At 37.2% G+C, this 18,784-nt stretch overlaps 2 protein-coding genes across 2 annotated transcripts in view; one reads left to right on the top strand and one right to left on the bottom strand.

Moving 5' to 3' along the window:
* LOC126412458 (WD repeat-containing protein 48) overlaps positions 1–2,835 on the top strand; it is a 169,623-nt gene extending 166,788 nt beyond the window's left edge. Inside the window, exon 13 of the mRNA XM_050082066.1 lies at positions 1,290–2,835. Coding sequence (XP_049938023.1) covers positions 1,290–1,382 — 93 coding nt within the window. The 3' untranslated portion in view covers positions 1,383–2,835. The remainder of the gene's footprint in view (positions 1–1,289) is intronic.
* A 4,738-nt stretch (positions 2,836–7,573) lies between these two features.
* LOC126412397 (uncharacterized) overlaps positions 7,574–18,784 on the bottom strand; it is a 72,932-nt gene continuing 61,721 nt past the window's right edge. The window contains exons 2-3 of the mRNA XM_050081974.1: positions 17,582–17,811; positions 7,574–7,845 (exon numbers count right to left, since the gene is read on the bottom strand). Of these exons, the coding sequence (XP_049937931.1) occupies positions 7,681–7,845; positions 17,582–17,811 (395 nt within the window). The 3' untranslated portion in view covers positions 7,574–7,680. The remainder of the gene's footprint in view (positions 7,846–17,581; positions 17,812–18,784) is intronic.

Genomic DNA, 18,784 nt, shown 5'->3' with positions numbered 1-18,784 from the left:
ACTCAAAGTGGCAGTTTTCACACTATACAGGGTGTCCTGTTTATCTAGACCACCTCAGGTGACATTTTGCAAGAAGTAAAATAAAAAATGTATCAAGCAAATGCCGTTTAACGGTGAACATTTGGCAACATGATTGCTTTTCATATAACATTGCTTATTACGAAGATATGAATAGCAGTGCATCTTTTTAAATAGCACCCTGTATTTTTTATTCGGTAACCCACTTCATCTCTTCAAGACATGCTCTAAAACATATCACAGTGCACAATTCATGTAAAGATGATTTTATTAAAAACATAACACGAAACTGAGTTTGACTCTCTTGTACTAGTACACAGTACATGTATTGTGGGTAACATAACTCATCTGCTTGCTCCAGTTGACAGTAAACAGTTGAAGGTTTGTGTGAGTGCGGAATACGCCAATGAAGAGAAGATTGAAATGTAAGGTAACAGAACAGTAACTGCAATAATGATGTATTATTTAGGATACAGGTATTTGTTGTGCAGTATTACAGTACTTATGAATGATATCTTGTGTACAATAAAGACAGTCCTTAATTAAAAACTGCATCACCATTACTTTTCTTTTATTACGATTGAAGGTAGTCATATTGCAACTTACGCAGAAGAACTGTACAGATAGTGTTATTCTGACAATAATCCACTTGCCCATCTTATTGTAATTACTGTTCTGTTAAGTTATATTCTCCATAGATAAGCTGCAAAGTTATTTGTTTTAATAGCTTTGAAGTAAAGTTTTCTTAAATAATGAAAATAAGTGAGATGTGTGATGTTGGTAAATAAAATACAATCGATACTTATATGTTAATTTTCAACATAAAACTCAAAAACAGTGAAATACAAAAAAAATAAAGAACATGTTTGAAAAATAAGCCATCAAAAATAACTCTGGAATTGGCAAAAAATACAGCCGAAACTGTCAAACTTGCCCCTCCCCTACCTCTTTTCCTCTTGCTTAGAAAAATTTAATCATAAATAAAAGTTCACATATTTACCTTCACAGTAGCCCAAAGTATAAATTAAAATTACTTTATGTAAAGTTAATTATGCAAATTTAACATTGATTGTAGCTTTGTGCTTTAAACTGTGCAGTAACAATGAGGAAGTCTATTGAAAATGAATTGTATCGGTTTATCGTAAGAGTTACTCAAGCTACCTAGCAAGCAATTGCAAGTTATGAATTTTTATCTTTTAAATAATTATTAAAAAGTAGAATGTTTATTTCACTTGCGCTCATTATGTAATCAATTACATTATTGTTTGCAGGTCCTAGATTCAAATATGGATCTTCGAACAGTGAGACATTTCATCTGGAAATCATCCACTGACCTTATGCTACATTATAGACCACTGAAATAGTACCAGGGTTGCCCCGCTGTGTTGTGGTTAATGCGCAAGCGGAATAGTTAGATGAACATAAGCTGACAGATTATGAATGTGGAACTGGACAGTATGTAAGGAATACTGTTATTGTTAGAAAGCAGTTATTCATGTTACTTATTGACTGGTTACATTCTGCAATGAGCAAACTTTCCACAATTACAGTGCTCAAAATTGCAATTGGTTACATGTGAATTACTGTAAGGGAAGTTCTAAGTGAATTTATACAGCCATCAGCCAGTTGTTTCTGCCAACAAGTGCTACGTATATGATGACAGTGTTTAAAAGTGGAATCTGATTTTTAACTTTTCCATGGATTACATTCCACTGAATTTAACTGATCTGTATATTTCTCATCACTGTAAATATTGTATAATATGTCAGAAACATTTATTACTGAAATATATTGTATAAATATTAATTTGTAACCATAGGGTCTTACTTTTATCATTATTTGTATCTTGTTATTGTATTGATGTATTAGTAATTTTGTCAGTGTTATGCCTCATATTCTTCACCTATTTTCCTTTTATATTTCATGAACATGTATTATAATTATGAATAATATATCTAAAATGGAAAGATTGTGTGTGTGTGTGTGTGTGTGTGTGTGTGTGTGTGTGAGAGAGAGAGAGAGAGAGAGAGAGAGAGAGAGAGAGAGAGAGAGTGAGTCTGGATTAATTGGCCTGTATATACGAAATATTGCCTTTTGTATATTATTTCTCCACCTGTCCTACTGTTTGTGATGTTGAATCTGTTATCAGGTTATCCTTCAGTGTCGTGTACATACCTCATTGTGACATAACTTTGTACAAATTTAAATGTCACTTATTTCCAATATGGTAAGTGCTGGGAGCTGAAGTTGGAAAGAAATTTCAAATGTGTATTCACTGGCATTGAGTTGCTAAAGTAATCAAAAACTTTAATGGTAACATGATATGCAATTCCCTTTGCAAGCAAGGGTTTCAGTCTCAGAACATGTAGAAGACAATTATTTCATTTACAAGAATTATTGTAGAAAAGGTTGTGACACCTTGTTCATGTGATAAACAGTGACTGTTTAAAATTGTATTCTTTCTTTACTTGTCTTAACCAGATTGTGTTTCGCAGATGTTTAAAATGCTGGTACCAAATTACAAAAACAGAAAATGTATTAAATTTTTTGTGTGTTGGTCATGTTTTCTCAAGCATTGATTTATTGGTTTACTTTAATCTGTTGCATGTTTTATGCTGTCAGATAAAGTAATGATTTAAATTCCACAGTTGCAGTACTTTATTGTTTTACATACTTTTGTGATACTTAAAAGTAATTAAGTACTACTCATTGAGTCATGTCAGAACATAATGCTATGTTCAAAAGCCAAGGAATAGTACAAGTTAAACATGCAGCTTATATGCTGATTTACGATAATAAAATATTAAAAAATTGTCATCCTTTTTGTCCATTTCTTGTCCCATTTGTTGTGACATAAGTTACTCTGAATGAGAAAATGGACAGGCTCTTGCATTTTTCCAGTGATGTGATAATGTACAAATGATTGAATTGTTTTGTTGATCTGATTTTTGTTTCTTTATGTACCTGTGCACCACCACCCCACTTCCCTCTTTCCCCAGTGGTACGAAACTGAAAAATCTACATCAATGTGCCCACTGGTACACACAGTTTATGGATGCACAATGCATTCAGAAATTTTGGTAAACAGAAAATAATATCAGACTTCAAAAACTTGGGTAAGTGATCGCAGAGCAAGACCATTGAAAGAATAATAATAATAATAATAATAATTTCCTACTCTCTACAATTTATAACTTGAAATTGCAAGATGGAAAGTATGCAAATTGGTAACTCTGATGAGGAATCCACCATTACATCCTGTAACGTATTGGGACTTAGGATTCTGGGCAGTCCCAACATCTGTGGTGATGATGAGATGGATTATACTGAGACGCCTTCTAAGTTTAATTTAAAGAAGAGACACTACTGTGGAACTTAAATGTCAATCCTCTGCTGAAAATTGGGAAACAGAAGGAATTGGAATTACTTCACAAGAGAACCATATACCAATTTTAGCAGTGCAGGAAACCAGATTCTTAGATGAGAATGTTGATGACACACAACATTATAGATTTTATAAATGGAAACCAGTAATAAGAATAATGGAAAACATGCCAGTATTTGTAACAGCATTTAATGCAAGCAAAAAAGTCGTAGATAGTGCAACAGAATTTACATTGGAGTCACAAAGAATGTGCAAGAATAAAAGCTGTACTCTTATTAATTTCCATGCACCTAACAGAAGAAATGTGCAGAAAGTAATTAAGTTTTGGGATCTTATAGAATCTGAAATCTCCGATGTACCTAAAAACAATGTTAAAATACTTCTTGGCAACTTCATACAGAAATTGGGAAGGAAAAAAAATTTAAGAATATTGTAGACAAGTATTCACCACACTTAAGAACAAACATAAATGGTGAAAAACTTGTCAGTATGTGCAAAACATTCCAGTTAAAACTGATATCCACACATTTTCACAAACTACCACAAGAAGCCAAAATTTGGATATCTCTAAATCAAACTTTGGAGGATTTTGACCGTATCACATAACCTTATCTAAAAGGAATATTGTGGAAATTATGCATTTAAGTAATCAGAAATGGGAATTTGGTTCGAATCTTTCTCTCTCTAAGATGAAAATATGATTTCTCCCGTCTAAAATAAAAAAAATACAACCACAAAAGTCATCAGATATAACTCAGCTACAGCTAATATTCAACAGAAAAAATAGAAAAATTCAGAGAAGAAAGATTATAAATGATTTACAACTGCTTTTTGAGAACATTTGGAAAACAGAAGGTTCCAGAAAAATGGAAATAGCGTTAATCCACCCGCCACATAAAAAAGGAGGCAGACAATGTGTCAACAATTACAGAGGAGTGTTAACTTCTGCTAGTGGCATACAAATTATTATAAAAAAACTTTGTGGGACAATGTTGTACAAACTTAAGACAAACGGGAGAACATCAGGAAGGTTTTCAAAAGGGAAGATCCTGCACAGAGCAGATATTTAGCTTAAAGTCAAATATGTTACCCAGCGAACCTATAATAGTACCATTTATGATTTTAAAAATGCTTTTGAGTTGATAGACAAAATCATTAAAGAATTTGGTGTTAAAGCAAAATTAGCAAACATAATGAGAAACTCTAACAAAGATGGTATCCAAAGTTAAATTTATGGGAGAACTATCTCAGGCATTTGACAAACTGGTGTTAGACAAGGGGATGATTTATCACCTTTACTGTTTAACTACATTCTAAAAAAAAAAGTGATGTAAGGATCTGGAATATGGAGCTAAAGAATCACAAAATTGAACCAATAATTCTGTGAAGGAAAATAAGTGGACTTAACGTACACTGCCTGGCTTTTACATATGATTTTGTAATACTTTCAGAAAATCTGACAAATGCAGACATTTAAGTAAATATTCTGGAAGAAATATCAAATAGAACTGGTCTCAAAATTTCAGCCAAAAAAGCAAAAACCATTCAAAAAAAATATTGCACCGAAATTCATAGAAACACAAAATAGGTAAAATAGAATAAGTAAATTCAAATTTCTCACAAAGTTGGACTGACCATGAATAATTGATCATGTACGCAACAGATTGTCACATATACAACTAATTTTTTTCCCTCACTTACTAGCACCACCTATTGCTAGTGTACTGTTGTGAAATTGCATTTTGGAATAGTCTAATGGCATTTACTAATTCACATTGTGACTGTTTATCTTCTGTGCATCTTCATGTTCCCATGGTACTCTGATCCATTGGATTTGGAGTGCCGGCCACATAAACTCAATGTCTTAAACTGATATTTCAGCTGTATATCATTCAGCCATCTTCCGAGTGATCTGACAGAATGGAGTTACAACACTTGTGTTCATCGTTTTGAAACCAAGTGTCATGCCAGTGCACATGTGAATACCGGAACAATAAGGGACATCCCAGTTGTGGATCAACCATCCAACTATAGATTCAGCTTGTACATTTTCTCTGACACCAAACATCATCAGTGGTGTCTGTGGCTACCTGAGCAGTGGTGTGTTCTTCTGGGATTAAAAGGGCAGATAAAAGTGCTGTAGCTTCAGTCTGTTGACTCACTAGAAAGGTGACTGAAACATCAGTTGAATATATGAAGTTCTTATGGCTGCACACACTAAATCTAATGGCTTCATTAACTTCTATCTTTTCATGTATTTACATTGCCTCAGTCGTGGTAGAGGAACAAAACACCACCTTAGCTCAAATTTATGAGAGGACTGGTCCCAAGGACTGTTGACTCCTGATGCTCCAGTACTTGAACAATGTAGCCTATAAGTCATATGCCTTGATGATGAGCATACTAGCCATTTCTTCTTTTTCTGCAGTAATGCTAAGTGCTTGATCCAAGATCTCGCTGAAACGATATTCTCTGTAGGAAGTATCAGGACATCTTGAATAATTATTTTGTATCAAAGAAAAATTCAGTCAATGAAACTAGAAAATTAAGAGACGGAACTGCTGCTGGGTACGTATCTTCAAGAAGTGAAATGTGTAGTACTGGCAATAAATGCATATAAAAGTGACACACTCGTCACTGAAGCATATATTTAACTGTATGATCTTCTTCAGTCGCACTTGACATTGTCTTCTCCTTATAGTTCCATCTTGCCATATTAATCCTTGATCCATCCATCCCTGACATCACTCTCTTTGTGTTTTTCCAGGTCACTCATCCCTTATCATAATCATGTGGTAGAGTTTAAGATACTCTTTTCCAAACGGGGGGAAGGGAGACTCCAGGATGAAGGTGTCTCACATATAGAAGGGACGAGGATAGTCCTAATGAGAAAGCTCAGTGAGGATGACATAGCAGTAGCAGTGTGAGTCCTTGTTTCACCATCTGAGTCATTAGGTCATTCCAACACCATTGGTGGCACTACCTGCTGCCATCCACTTGATCTACATTTTTATCTGTTTGTTTTTTTCTCTCTCTCTTTCCATCTGTATCATCATACTCGTCTCTCTACCATTCTTTGAAACTATTTAATTATGTATAATTCTATTGTTTTCCTAAATTTTTTTATTCCCATTCCACTTCAGTAGTTATATTTTAATTTACACTGTCTTATATTTTAAGTTTATATGTAAAAATTGTATGTGTATCAGTCGTCAAACCCCTCATTATTCATAATACATTGGCATTTCAGTTCTTAGCTGTTAGAATTTCCAAAATATTTTTATGGGTTGTAGGTCACTGTTTCACAAGGCCTTTCTGGGTACCCTGGAAAGTCACCTGAAATATTGTTTTACAATCTGACACAGTCTACAACCCAGAATTTCTTGTGTAGAAATTGTCACTGGCCGCAAAATACTGTGAACTTAATTTTGAATTATTTTTCTACACCTCATGTTTATCTTGTTCCAGCATTTGGAGTGAATTTACCTCTTCTCCCGCACTTTGCATCATGTATGAGTTTTGTTGTTATATTAGTGAAAAAGAATGTGATACCTATGAATATTTCTTTTGGTAGGCAAGTATAAAGTTATAAAACTGTTTAAGTTCACTATGTCTTCAGATGTAGATATCAAGTTTGACTGTGTCATGATGCTGTATTGTTCAGAAAGAGTTGCAGAAAGATGAAGTAGTACAATACTCAATTGTCAGATTGCACAATAATCCAATTTATATAAGGCAAGTTTTAATTATTCTTCATTTTGATTCTAGATGGTTCAGTTATTTATCCAAATACAGAAAATAAATTACAAATTAAGTAAATCATTTGAAATGCTCACAAGTTCTTAGCATGAAGTTGCCATATTCAACTGCCTTTTTTTTCTCAGAATTGTGCATTACTGGAATTATAAAGTGCATAGATGCTAACTCCTTCATCAGTTGAAACCTTAACTGTGAGTGAACGCTTTGGCTTGTATCGGTAGAATTCATGTAACATTATCGAATGCACTTTCAAGCGTGGATACAGATTTGTCTTTAGTTCCTTGCAACATGCAGTAGCAAGCTGGTGGGTAGTGAGTTTAGGCAGTCTAAACCTTGCAGACTGTTGTTGTGAATATGTGCATAAGCATGAACAGCCTTTCTTGGTCACACTTGTCTTGATTGGAACAGCAGTTTCTGAGTTGTATATTTGTTTATTAAAGGTAAATAATTTATTAAAAATATATGAATTTATATAAACGTGTATAAATTAAGGCATGTTCTTTCCTGCTGAAACTGAGTTATGCACTGGAAGGTGGAGAGGTAGGAACATCATTATATTGTGTTTTGCGCCATATCATCCAAGAATGGCTGCTGCTCGAATTGGACATTCGCCGCCATGGTCTCCAGGATGATCTTGCAGAGGGTGGAGGAGCAGTGGGCTCTTGTGGATCTGCTGGAGGCACCTGAAAGAAAAGTGGAATTAACCAGTATTCTGTGAATTTTATTACTTATGAAACATGTAAGTTTATAAATGGTCACAGAGTTTACTTTTTGATGAAATAACTACTAATGATGCTGCTATTAAATATTACAAGGAAGGCATTGTGTCTAGATTGGGAAAGAACTAAAAACAAGAGGTAGAGGGATTGTGGCAATTTTCACAAAGATACTACTATAGGAAAATAAAATCTACTCAGCTTTAGTAGTAGGGTAATACGTGACTCGACCGAGAATCAAGTTGTAAAGAAGTTGTGGGTTGTAAAAGACAATTCATTTTTGAGACTTAGTAGCTCAGCAAGTGAAAAAGTTAAGGGATGGCAACACAGATAGTGAGTATGCAATTTAACTTGAACTTCTTTCGACACAAAATTGAACTAATGATGTGCTGTGATTTAACGGATATGGCACAACAGTCCTAGAAGGTGTCTTAGAAATGTGAGGAATAGTCATAAAGTTATAATTATCACCTAAAAATAAATAAATTGTGAATATGAAACACTGTTGATGGTCTTAGTTCTTCTCTACAGGTACATCCTTCAGTGTGACATACATTCTCCAATGATGAATGACTTGGCAAAAAATATGGTTGCGCAAGTCAGCATTTTGGCTATTCAGAAATCATTTCACCATGCAAATCAATTCATGAATGCCTATGACACAATGATTTCTTCATCCAAGAAAAGAGGAAGAAGTCACTGGATGCCATGTGAGAAGGAAAAGAGGGGGGGGGGGGGGGGAGAATTTGATATCCCAAAGAAGGAGTGTGTGTAACTGTATCCTGTGCAGAATGAAGTGGGATGATTATGTGGAACAAAAAAAAACCATTGAACAAATTCCTGTAATGCTTTGTCTTGACAGATTACCAAAAGTCACTCTGTATTACCTTGCATGATTTCATATAAGGTTAATAAACAACTGAGGAAGTCATCTGGATTGGCCTGACACAGATTCAATATTTCCAGTGCCATCTCTTTTCGGAAGGGTTTTTGAGTGGGTGTCAGCAAGCAGTTGTGGAACATTCAGCACATTGTGCGAGATGCCGAAAACTGATCCATGACTCATTTCCACTTTTTCCATTATCACCTTGATTGTGATAAAGTGATCTTTGAGCATCAGGGCCACCATTTCTGCTGTGATTACCAGTGTTTGACCAATATATAGAGTACCATTTTATTCTTCATCTTTCAGACTTGTTTGAGCTCACTAAAAGTATATGCACCGCCCAACCACTGTGTCATTTGATGATTCATTTCTGCTGTACACTTCCACCATCTCAGCATCAACTGCTGCAGTGTTGTCACCTTCAACTTCAGGATAAGAACTGTCCCACAATAATCCTCATTATCAACATGCTGCACTATTTTGTTTTGGCTACTCTACCAATGTGATACAGCATGGGGATTTTAATGTGTAGCAAGACTGCAGATATATACATGCAAATAACCAAAATATTAATTATATACTTTTTTTTCGGCTGACAATTAAAACTTTATGACTACCCTCATGTTACACTAAAGGTATTGGTAATTCTTAAACTGTGACACTTTTAAAAGAAGCAAAATACAAATACAGGGGATCAATAAATCTCGTTCATATGAGCACTAGCACTGCCGCATGTTCTCAAAATAAACAATGACTGTGACTGTCACAACTCACCATAAATATGGTAAGGAAAGTTCTGACGAAAAGTAAATAATAGGAGTAAAGGAGATAGATCAGAGAAAAGAGACAGGGAGCAGGAGGGAGGGGTGTGGTGGATGGCCTGAAGGGAGGCAGCAGGTGTGTGTGGGGGGGGGGAATGGAGGCAGCAAGTACAAGGGCAAGGAATGTGTGACACAGCAGGCACCAGAGGTGGCAAGCTTGTGCAGTGCTTTATGATCATGATCATTGAACCTGGAAGACATCCTAACCATAATCCTTCCCACCTCTCCTAGGGTGGTATTCTGCTGCCAATCCAACCTAAACAACATCCTGGTCCATCCCTATGCCACTCCCACTCCCAACTCAATGCCACTGGTCATATTCCTGTGGAAGTCACAGATGTGAAACCTGTCTGATTCACCCTCCCAGCACACCCTACACTAGTGCTGTCACATGTCTGTCCCGCCCTGTTCTATCCTATCAGAGGTAATTACACCTGCGAAAGCAGCCAGCTGTCTACCAGAATGAATGACCACTGCCAAATTGTGGCCAAGAGCAGAGTTGACCACCTAGTGATGGAACATGCTGCCAAGCACAACGTGATCGAGTTCAACGTCTGCTTCACAGCCCTTGCATCTGAATCCTCCTCCCCCAGCACCAACTTTTCTGAACTACATAGCTGGAAGTTATCCTTGCAGCACAACCTTTGTTCCGAAAATCCTCCTGCCCTCAATCTCCACTAACCCACTGCACCCACAACCTCTATCCAACAGTCTCCACTTCCTCTATCCTGCACCACTCCCGGTCCACTTCTCCGCATTACAGTCACCAAATTGCACTGCACAAGCTCAAATGTTCCAGGGCCCATCTATTTCGTTGCTATCACACAAATGTTTCTTCACAAGATATTTTCAATTCTAATTCTGAGAAGACAATTAAGATGGCTTGCAAGGGAGGCAGGCAATTGGCTAGTTAGTTAAAGAGGAAAAAATCTCATTTTTCAGGAATACCCTTGAGTTTCTCCAAATATCTTTACAGCAGTTGTTTGCCGTTGGTTGCAGGAAAGGAGCAAATGGGGATCATGACTGTCTGTGGGATTCATTACAATTAAGTATTTGAGCTCCGGCTTTTTCAGTCCCTATCTAGAACTATTGTTCCTGAAATTCTTTTTAACCCATGGCGTACTAGATAGCAACATAAAACATTGTTTGAGAGTGACTTTTGGTTAGGAGTAGGGAAATTTTCCTATAGTGGTACAGGTGGAAGGTGCAAGGGTCCAAAAGTAATACACCAGTGAGCCAAAACGTTACCTGTGTAATAGTGTGTTGTTCCACTTTTCAGACACAGTACAACAGAGATTATGCTTGGCATGGACTCTACAAGTCCTTGACACAATTCCAAAAATATGTGGCACCAGATGTCTAAGCACATGTCAAACAATTCCTGCAAATTACGGGATGGTGGTTTACGGCCATGCAGCTGATGCCCGATATGTGTCCCAGTGGGTGCAGATCAGGCACATTTGCTGGGCAAGACATCAATGTGAGTTCGCTATAACACCTCTCAAATCACTGTAACACAATTCTGACCATGTGACATAGACAGTTATCGTGCCGTAAGATGTCATTGGTACAGGGTGAGACTTCAAGCATGAAGCGATGCCGGTGGTCCGCAATACTGTTCAAGTAGTTCACAGCTGACATGATGTCTTCGATGAGCACCACAGATTCCATAAATGCCCAACTCAATGTACCCCATAGCATAATTCTACCATCACCGGCCTGCATCTGTGGCGCTGTGCACGTTTCACACAGCCACTCACCTGGATGATGGCATGTAAGGAACCAACCATTGACCTAGTGTAACAAGAAATATGATTCATTGGACAGGTGACACATTTCTATTGATCTACAGTGGAAACTCTGTGATCTTCTGCCCACTGCAGTCATAACTGGTGATGTAGCTGGGTCAACACAGAAACATGTAAGGGTAGTGACGTGGGGCTCCATCTTCAACAATGGCTTATGAATGGTGTGCTCTGAAACACTTGCGCTTGCACCAACATTGTACTCTGTCATCAGATCTGCCACAAATCGTTGCCTATCATGGATTACACAGTGGGGGATCCTCTGACCTCTGTTTTGTGATGAGACATGATTTTTCAATGCCATATGACCTACTCGTTACTTCACCATTCTTCAACCACTTTCCATAGTTGCTGACAACAGTAGTAAGCCAACAGGTGACCGACTTTGCAATTTCAGAGATTCTCATTTCCAGCTATAGCACCACAACAATGTGTCCTTTGCCAAAACTGCTTAAATCAGTGGATTTCCACATTTGCTACCCGTTTCTTCACTATAATGACTGGCCATTCATCTCTTACATTCTTTCCTTACTACCTCAAATGCCTGCAACACCACCAGGAGGCACTCAGCCTCATGGTTGGCAGTGGTCATAATGTTTTGGCTCATCAGTGTAGCGCTTATTGTAACATAATGGGAGAGAGTGGAAGTGGAAAATAAACTTGTATTAACCATTGGTGTGGGGGAAAAAAGTGCTCAGGTAAGTCAGATACCTAAGTCTGGGGTTATGTAGCAGGTGTGAGTGGAGCATTTGTTCATAGTATGTTGGAAATAGAGATATGCAGCTTATATAAAGGTTATGTTCAGGAGTAGGGAAAAAAAGGAAAAGTTTGTGAAGATGTCGGGAGCTGGAAAGGTAAACTGTAGGAGGGCAGGCAGGGGAGGTAGGAAATATTTGTTTCTGCAGGGCACAGAACAAGGTGCAGGAAACTGAATAAAATGGGTGCTTTTCATAGCTTTGAACTTTGGTTGGAATTGATTGCATAAAAAGATATGCACACTTATTTCAGAGCAGAAAAACAGAAGTTTATGTAATCGCTGTCTTATTTTAGTAATATTACTTTTTTAAAAAAAATAAAAATAAAAGAGGCACAGATTTCCCACAAGCCATGGACCTTGCCATTAGTGGGGAGGCTTGCGTGCCTCAGCGATACAGACAGCTGTACTGTACGTGCAACCACAACGGAGGGGTATCTGTTGAGAGGCCAGACAAACATGTGGTCTCTGAAGAGGGTTTGCAAACTTTTCAGTAGCTGCAGGGGCAACAGCCTGGATTATTGACTGATCTGGCCTTGTAACATCAACCAAAACAGCCTTGCTGTGCTGGTATTGTGAATGGCTGAAAGCAAGGGGAAACTGCAGCTGTAGTGTTTCCCGAGGGCATGCAGCTTTACTGTATGGTTAAATGATGATGGTGTCCTCTTGGGTAAAATATTCTGGAGGTAAAATAATCCCCCATTTGGATCTCCAGGCGGGGACTACTCAGGAGGATGTTTATTATCAGGAGGAACAAAATTGGTGTTCTACGGATCGGAGTGTGGAATGTCAGATCCCTTAATCAGGCAGGTAGGTTACAAAATATAAAAAGGGAAATGGATATAGTGGGAATTAGTGAAGTTCAGTGGCAGAGGAACAAGACTTCTGGTCAGGTCAATAGGGGGTTATAAATACAAAATCAAATAATGGTAATGCAGGAGTGGATTTAATAATGAATAAAAAAATAGGAATGTGGATAAGCTACTATGAGCAGCATAGTGAATGCATTATTGTAGCTAAGATAGACACAAAGCCCACTCCTACCACAGTAGTACAAGTTTATATGCCAACTAGCTCTGCAGATGATGAAAGAGATTGAGGAAATCTATATGTGATAAAAGAAATCATTTAGATAGTTAAGGGAGACGAAAATTTAGTAGTCAAGGGGGACTTGAATGTGATTGTAGGGGAAAAGGAAGGGAGTGAATGGAAGTAGGTGAATGTGGACTGGGGGTAAAGAATGAAAGGCGAAGCCGCATAACTTAATCATGGCTAACACTTGGTTTAAGAATCGTGAAAGAAGGTTGTATACATGGAAGAGACCTGGAGACATCGGTAGGTTTCAGATAGATTATATAATGGTAAGACAAGAGATTTAGGAACCAGGTTTTAAATTGTAAAACATTTCCAGGGGCAGATGTGGACTCTGACCACAATTTATTGGTTATGAGCTGTAGATTAAAATTGAAGACATTGCAAAATGTTAGGAATTTAAAGAAATGGGACCTGGATAAACTGAAAGAACCAGAGGTTGTAGAGAGTTTCAGAGAGAGTATTAGGGAATGATTGACAAGAACAGCGGAAAGAAATACAGAAGAAGAAGAATGGGTAGCTTTGAATGATGAAATAGTGAAGGCAGCAGAAGATCAAGTAGGTAAAAAGACAAGGGCTAGTAGAAATCCTTGGCTAACAGAAGAGATATTGAATTTAATTGATGAAAGGAGAAAATATAAGAATGCAGTAAATGAAGCAGGTGAAAAGGAATACAAAAACTAAAAAATGACATTGACAGAAAGTGCAAAATGGCTAATCGGGATAGCTGGAGGACAAATGTGAGGATATAGAAGCATGTATCACTAGGGGTAAGATAGATACTGCCTACAAGAAAATTAAAGAGACCTTTGAAAAAAAGAAAACCACCTGCATGAATATCGAGAGCTGAGGTGGAAAACCCATCCTAAGCAAAGAAGGGAAAGCAGAAAGGTGGAAGGAGTATATAGAGGGTCTGTACAAGGGTGAGGTACTTGATGGCAATATTATGGAAATGGAAGAGGACGTAGATGAAGATGAAATGGGAGATATGACACTGCATGAATAATTTGACAGAGCACTAAAAGACCTAAGTCGAAACAAGGCCCTGGGAGTAGACATCATTCCATTAGAACTACTGATAGCCTTGGGAGAGCCAGCCATGACAAAACTCTTCCATATGGTGAGCAAGATGTATGAGACAGGTGAAACACCCTCAGTCTTCAAAAACAATATAATAATACCAATCACAAAGAAAGCACGTGTTGACAGACATGAAAATTAACAAACTATCAGTTTAATAAGTCACCGTTGCAAAGTACTAACATGAATTCCTTACGGACAAATGGAAAAACTGGTAAAAGCCAACCTCAAGGAAGTTTGGATTCCGTAGAAATGTTGGAACAAACAAGGCAATACTGACCCTATGACTTATCGTACAAGATAGGTTAAGGAAACACAAACCTATGTTTCTAGCATTTGTAGACTTAGAGAAAGCTTTTGGCAGTGTTGACTGGAATACTCTCTTTCAAATTATGAAGGTGGCAGGGGTAAAATACAGGGCGCAAAAGGCTATTTACAGTTTGTACAGAAACCAGATGGCAGTCATAAGAGTCAAGGGGTGTGAAACGGAAGTAGTGATTGAGAAGGGAGTGAGACAGGGTTGTAGCCTATCCCTGACATTCCATCTGTATATTGAGCAACCAGTGAAGGAAACAAAAGAAAATTTTGGAGTAGGAATTAAAATCCATGGAGAAGAAATAAAAACTTTGAGGTTTGTCAACGACATTGTAATTCTATCAGAGACAGCAAAGCACCTGGAAGAGCAGCTGAACAGAATGGTTAGGTTAGGTTAGTGTTTACCGTCCCGTCGACAACGAGGTCATTAGAGACGGAGCGCAAGCTCGGGTTAGGGAAGGATTGGGAAGGAAATCGGCCGTGCCCTTTCAAAGGAACCATCCCGGCATTTGCCTGAAACGATTTAGGGAAATCACGGAAAACCTAAATAAGGATGGCTGGAGACGGGATTGAACCGTCGTCCTCCCGAATGCGAGTCCAGTGTGCTACCACTGCGCCACCTCGCTCGGTAACAGAATGGACGATGTCATGAAAGGAGGATATAAGATGAAAATCACCAAAAGCAAAATGAGGATAATGGAATGTAGTCAGATTAAATCAGGTGATGCTGAGGGTATTAGATTAGGAAATGTGACATTTAAAGTAGTAAACAAGTTTTGTTATTTGGGGAGCAAAATAACTGATGATGGTCACAGTAGAGAAGATATAAAATGTAGACTGGCTATGGCAAGGAAGGCGTTTCTGAGGAAGAGAAATTTGTTAACATCGAGTATAGATTTAAGTGTCAAGAAATCTTTTCTGAAAGTATTTGTATGGAGTGTAACCATGAATGGAAGTGAAAGATGGATGATAAACAGTTTAGACAAGAAGAGAATAGAAGCTTTTGAAATGTGGTGCTACAGAATAATGCTGAAAATTAGATGGGTAGATCATGTATCTAATGAGGAGGTACTGAATAGAATTGGGGAGGAGAGGAATTTGTGGCACAACTTGGCTAGAAGACGTGATCAGTTGGCAGGACTCATTCTCAGGCATCAAGGGATTACCAATTTTGTACTGGAGGGAAGAGCGAAGGGTAACAATCGTAGATGAATACAGTAAGCAGATGAATACAGTAAGCAGATTCAGAATCATGTAGGTTGCAGTAGTTATTCAGAGATGAAGAGGCTTGCACAGGATGGAGCAGCAGGGAGAGCTGCATCAAACCCATCTGTGGACTGATGACCGCAACACCAACACAGATAATTTCAAATGAGGGAAGCTGCTGTAAGAAAAATTCCAGCTGCTTTTATTTGAACACACAAAAGAACAGTTAACACACATATTCATGATTTTCTACCAAGTAATGGGATAGTGCAGTTAAACAAACAAAATATCTACAAACATGAAATTGGAATAGCACAAGGAATTATTTTCAGATCTGACAATGGTGCACCTAATTCTTATTTCTACTTATTCGCCATGAAATGAATTGGAAAATTAACTTTTGTTCATTGTTTTTATATTCCATGGATAATTCTTGCCATATCTGGCTATGGTATTGAGCATACCAACTAGATATATGTTGATTATTTAGATGATGGATTTTATGTTACCACCTCTATGAGTCCTGCATCATAAACTACTGTGCCACTTCAGTCAGTATTTCTTACTACACTGTAATTCTGCCTACAATATCAGCAGATGAGAGCTTTAAACTCATCAAGCATATAAATAAGTTTAATTCTCAGTCTTCTATAACAACTAATAGTGTATTCTCAATTGAGGTAAAACATTTGCAATTTCTATATCCATTTTGTATACTTAAAACATTTCTGTTAGCTCCATGCTCATGGTGGTCAGAGATATTTTTTAATTATCATTATGTTTGTGACATCTCTTATCGTACAAAATCTTGCGTACAAAATCATGTGTGAGAAATATGACACAAAGACCAGAACCTATGATGTCATAGCTGTATATAATCGGGTGTGGCTTGATGTGGTACAGTAATATTTATGTATTAATGACAAATCAAATCATTAAAAAAATGTTGTTAGCCTTTTAGAAAGCTGATGCTTGTGGAGTTTATATGTTTCAGAGACTCCTGAGCATGTGAGAGGTGACAGCGAGGAACTAATAGGGCGGTTAACAAGTACACTGAACACTGTGCATCATACTGTGGTTTTAGGCTGGAGACCTGTGTCCAAAAGGTCTTCAAAGAACTATTTAAGAATGTTGTTTTGAGATGTTCTAGTTCCATGAATAAAATATTTGGAATTGTAAAATGACTAATGGTACGAATTTAAAATACCGCTAGTCAGTCACTGGGTACACTTCAGGCTGACAAAATTGTTAAGAAGCTAGTGTTCAATTATATGGTGCATTATTTTTTGAGTTGAGTGTATTCTGAACACCAGATTAATTCTGTAAGTATTTGATCTGCTAGATTATAGTGTTTTAGTGCTCAAAGTACAGTTGCAGTATTACGAGAGATACGTTGAAAAAAAAGTTGCAAAATTAATTTTTTGTTTATTTACATGTAGATGTCTGCGGTTGTGGTACACATCAAAACTTCTACACCACAATGTATTTTGTGAGGAGATAATTAAAACTTTTAGACTACTTCTCATAATACTGATGAAATTTAGAAGTGGAAGGTAATATTCACTAAAAGGGAACAGACAGACATCAGCTTACATTACCTTGAAATGCTTTATCCATGAACAGCATCCATGCCTTTTAAATTTTAACTAATTTAGACCTATGAATATTTGTAATTACAGTAGTTGTATTTGTCATACTACAGCTGTTTACTGAACAGAACAGTTGTGAACAGGTGGTGTCTTACCGTAGTTACTTCCTGTGGCCCGCTCCTCTGCCGGACAATAACAGTTTGCCTTTGGCGTCGCCAGAGCAATGCAATGACAACACCAGTAACAACAAGAAGGGGAATAAATACTCCAAGCAGAACTGCTGCCTTTCCATCAGCAAGGTACACTGTGATTAATATTATTGTGACAACCACAATGAGTAAGACAGAGAGTGAAAGGCTCCAGAAGTGCAGGCCATAGCTCCGTTCTGAAAATGACAAAGATTTTCACTTTATGCTAAAACGTATTTTGCAACTATTTACTGAACGTATCATATGGCTCACCAAAATACCTTTCTGATTGACATATTAGTTATTCAACTGACATCTACAAGTTATCATTATACCACAATTATTAGTGCAATGTTCAGGCTTTTATTTGCTGTGTATCTACCTGTATATTTATGAGCACATATACATGGTATCTGGTAACACTGCTCCTCCATGTTAAGTTATCAATCAGCAAATTATTTTAATTAAACCACAGTCATTTAGAAGATGCACTACAAATCAAGTTATATATTTTGCTTTTGTGAAAAACATTCTTGTGCTGACATCAATTCTGCCAAATTCTTCCCTTTTCTTTATTGTAGGTCTTGCTTTCTACAGGTGGGTGAGATTAACAAAGAGGTTGACACATGACCAATTACAGAATGGAAGGGGGAAATGGTGTCAGTTTTCTATTATATGTGTGTGTTTGTGTGCAGTATGGCTGTTGGCAGCAACAATTTTATGGTTCTGTTCTGAATTTTTCATACAGATCTTTTTAACATTCAGTATTGAGTTCACTTTTCAGGATAGTAACAGCTTTATCACTTCTCTGTGAACTTTCATTGCTATGCTCCAACACTGTGTTACACATTATAAACACACTACAGAATGTAACAAAATAAACACTGTAAATTAATTCAAAAAGTTGCAACTGACTGTGATAACTAGCATCTGAGGGAGCAGAGTGATATGATAAAAATAACATGACAGAACATGTCACCAAACTCATTCTCTGAGTAGTTGTTGCTGTAAAATTTGTACTGTTAACATCTAGATGTTAGTGACTATTACTTTGACGTTGTTATAATCTACTCAATCCTCGCCATATTTCCACCCTCGTCGCTAGTCCCAAAAAGAAATTTCATAAAATCCCTGTTATCAATATAGTCATGGCACATATTTCTTCTGCAT

Source organism: Schistocerca serialis, chromosome 7 (assembly GCF_023864345.2).
Source record: "Schistocerca serialis cubense isolate TAMUIC-IGC-003099 chromosome 7, iqSchSeri2.2, whole genome shotgun sequence".
Lineage (NCBI taxonomy): Eukaryota > Metazoa > Arthropoda > Insecta > Orthoptera > Acrididae > Schistocerca > Schistocerca serialis.
This window is presented reverse-complemented; position numbering and strand designations above follow the sequence as displayed.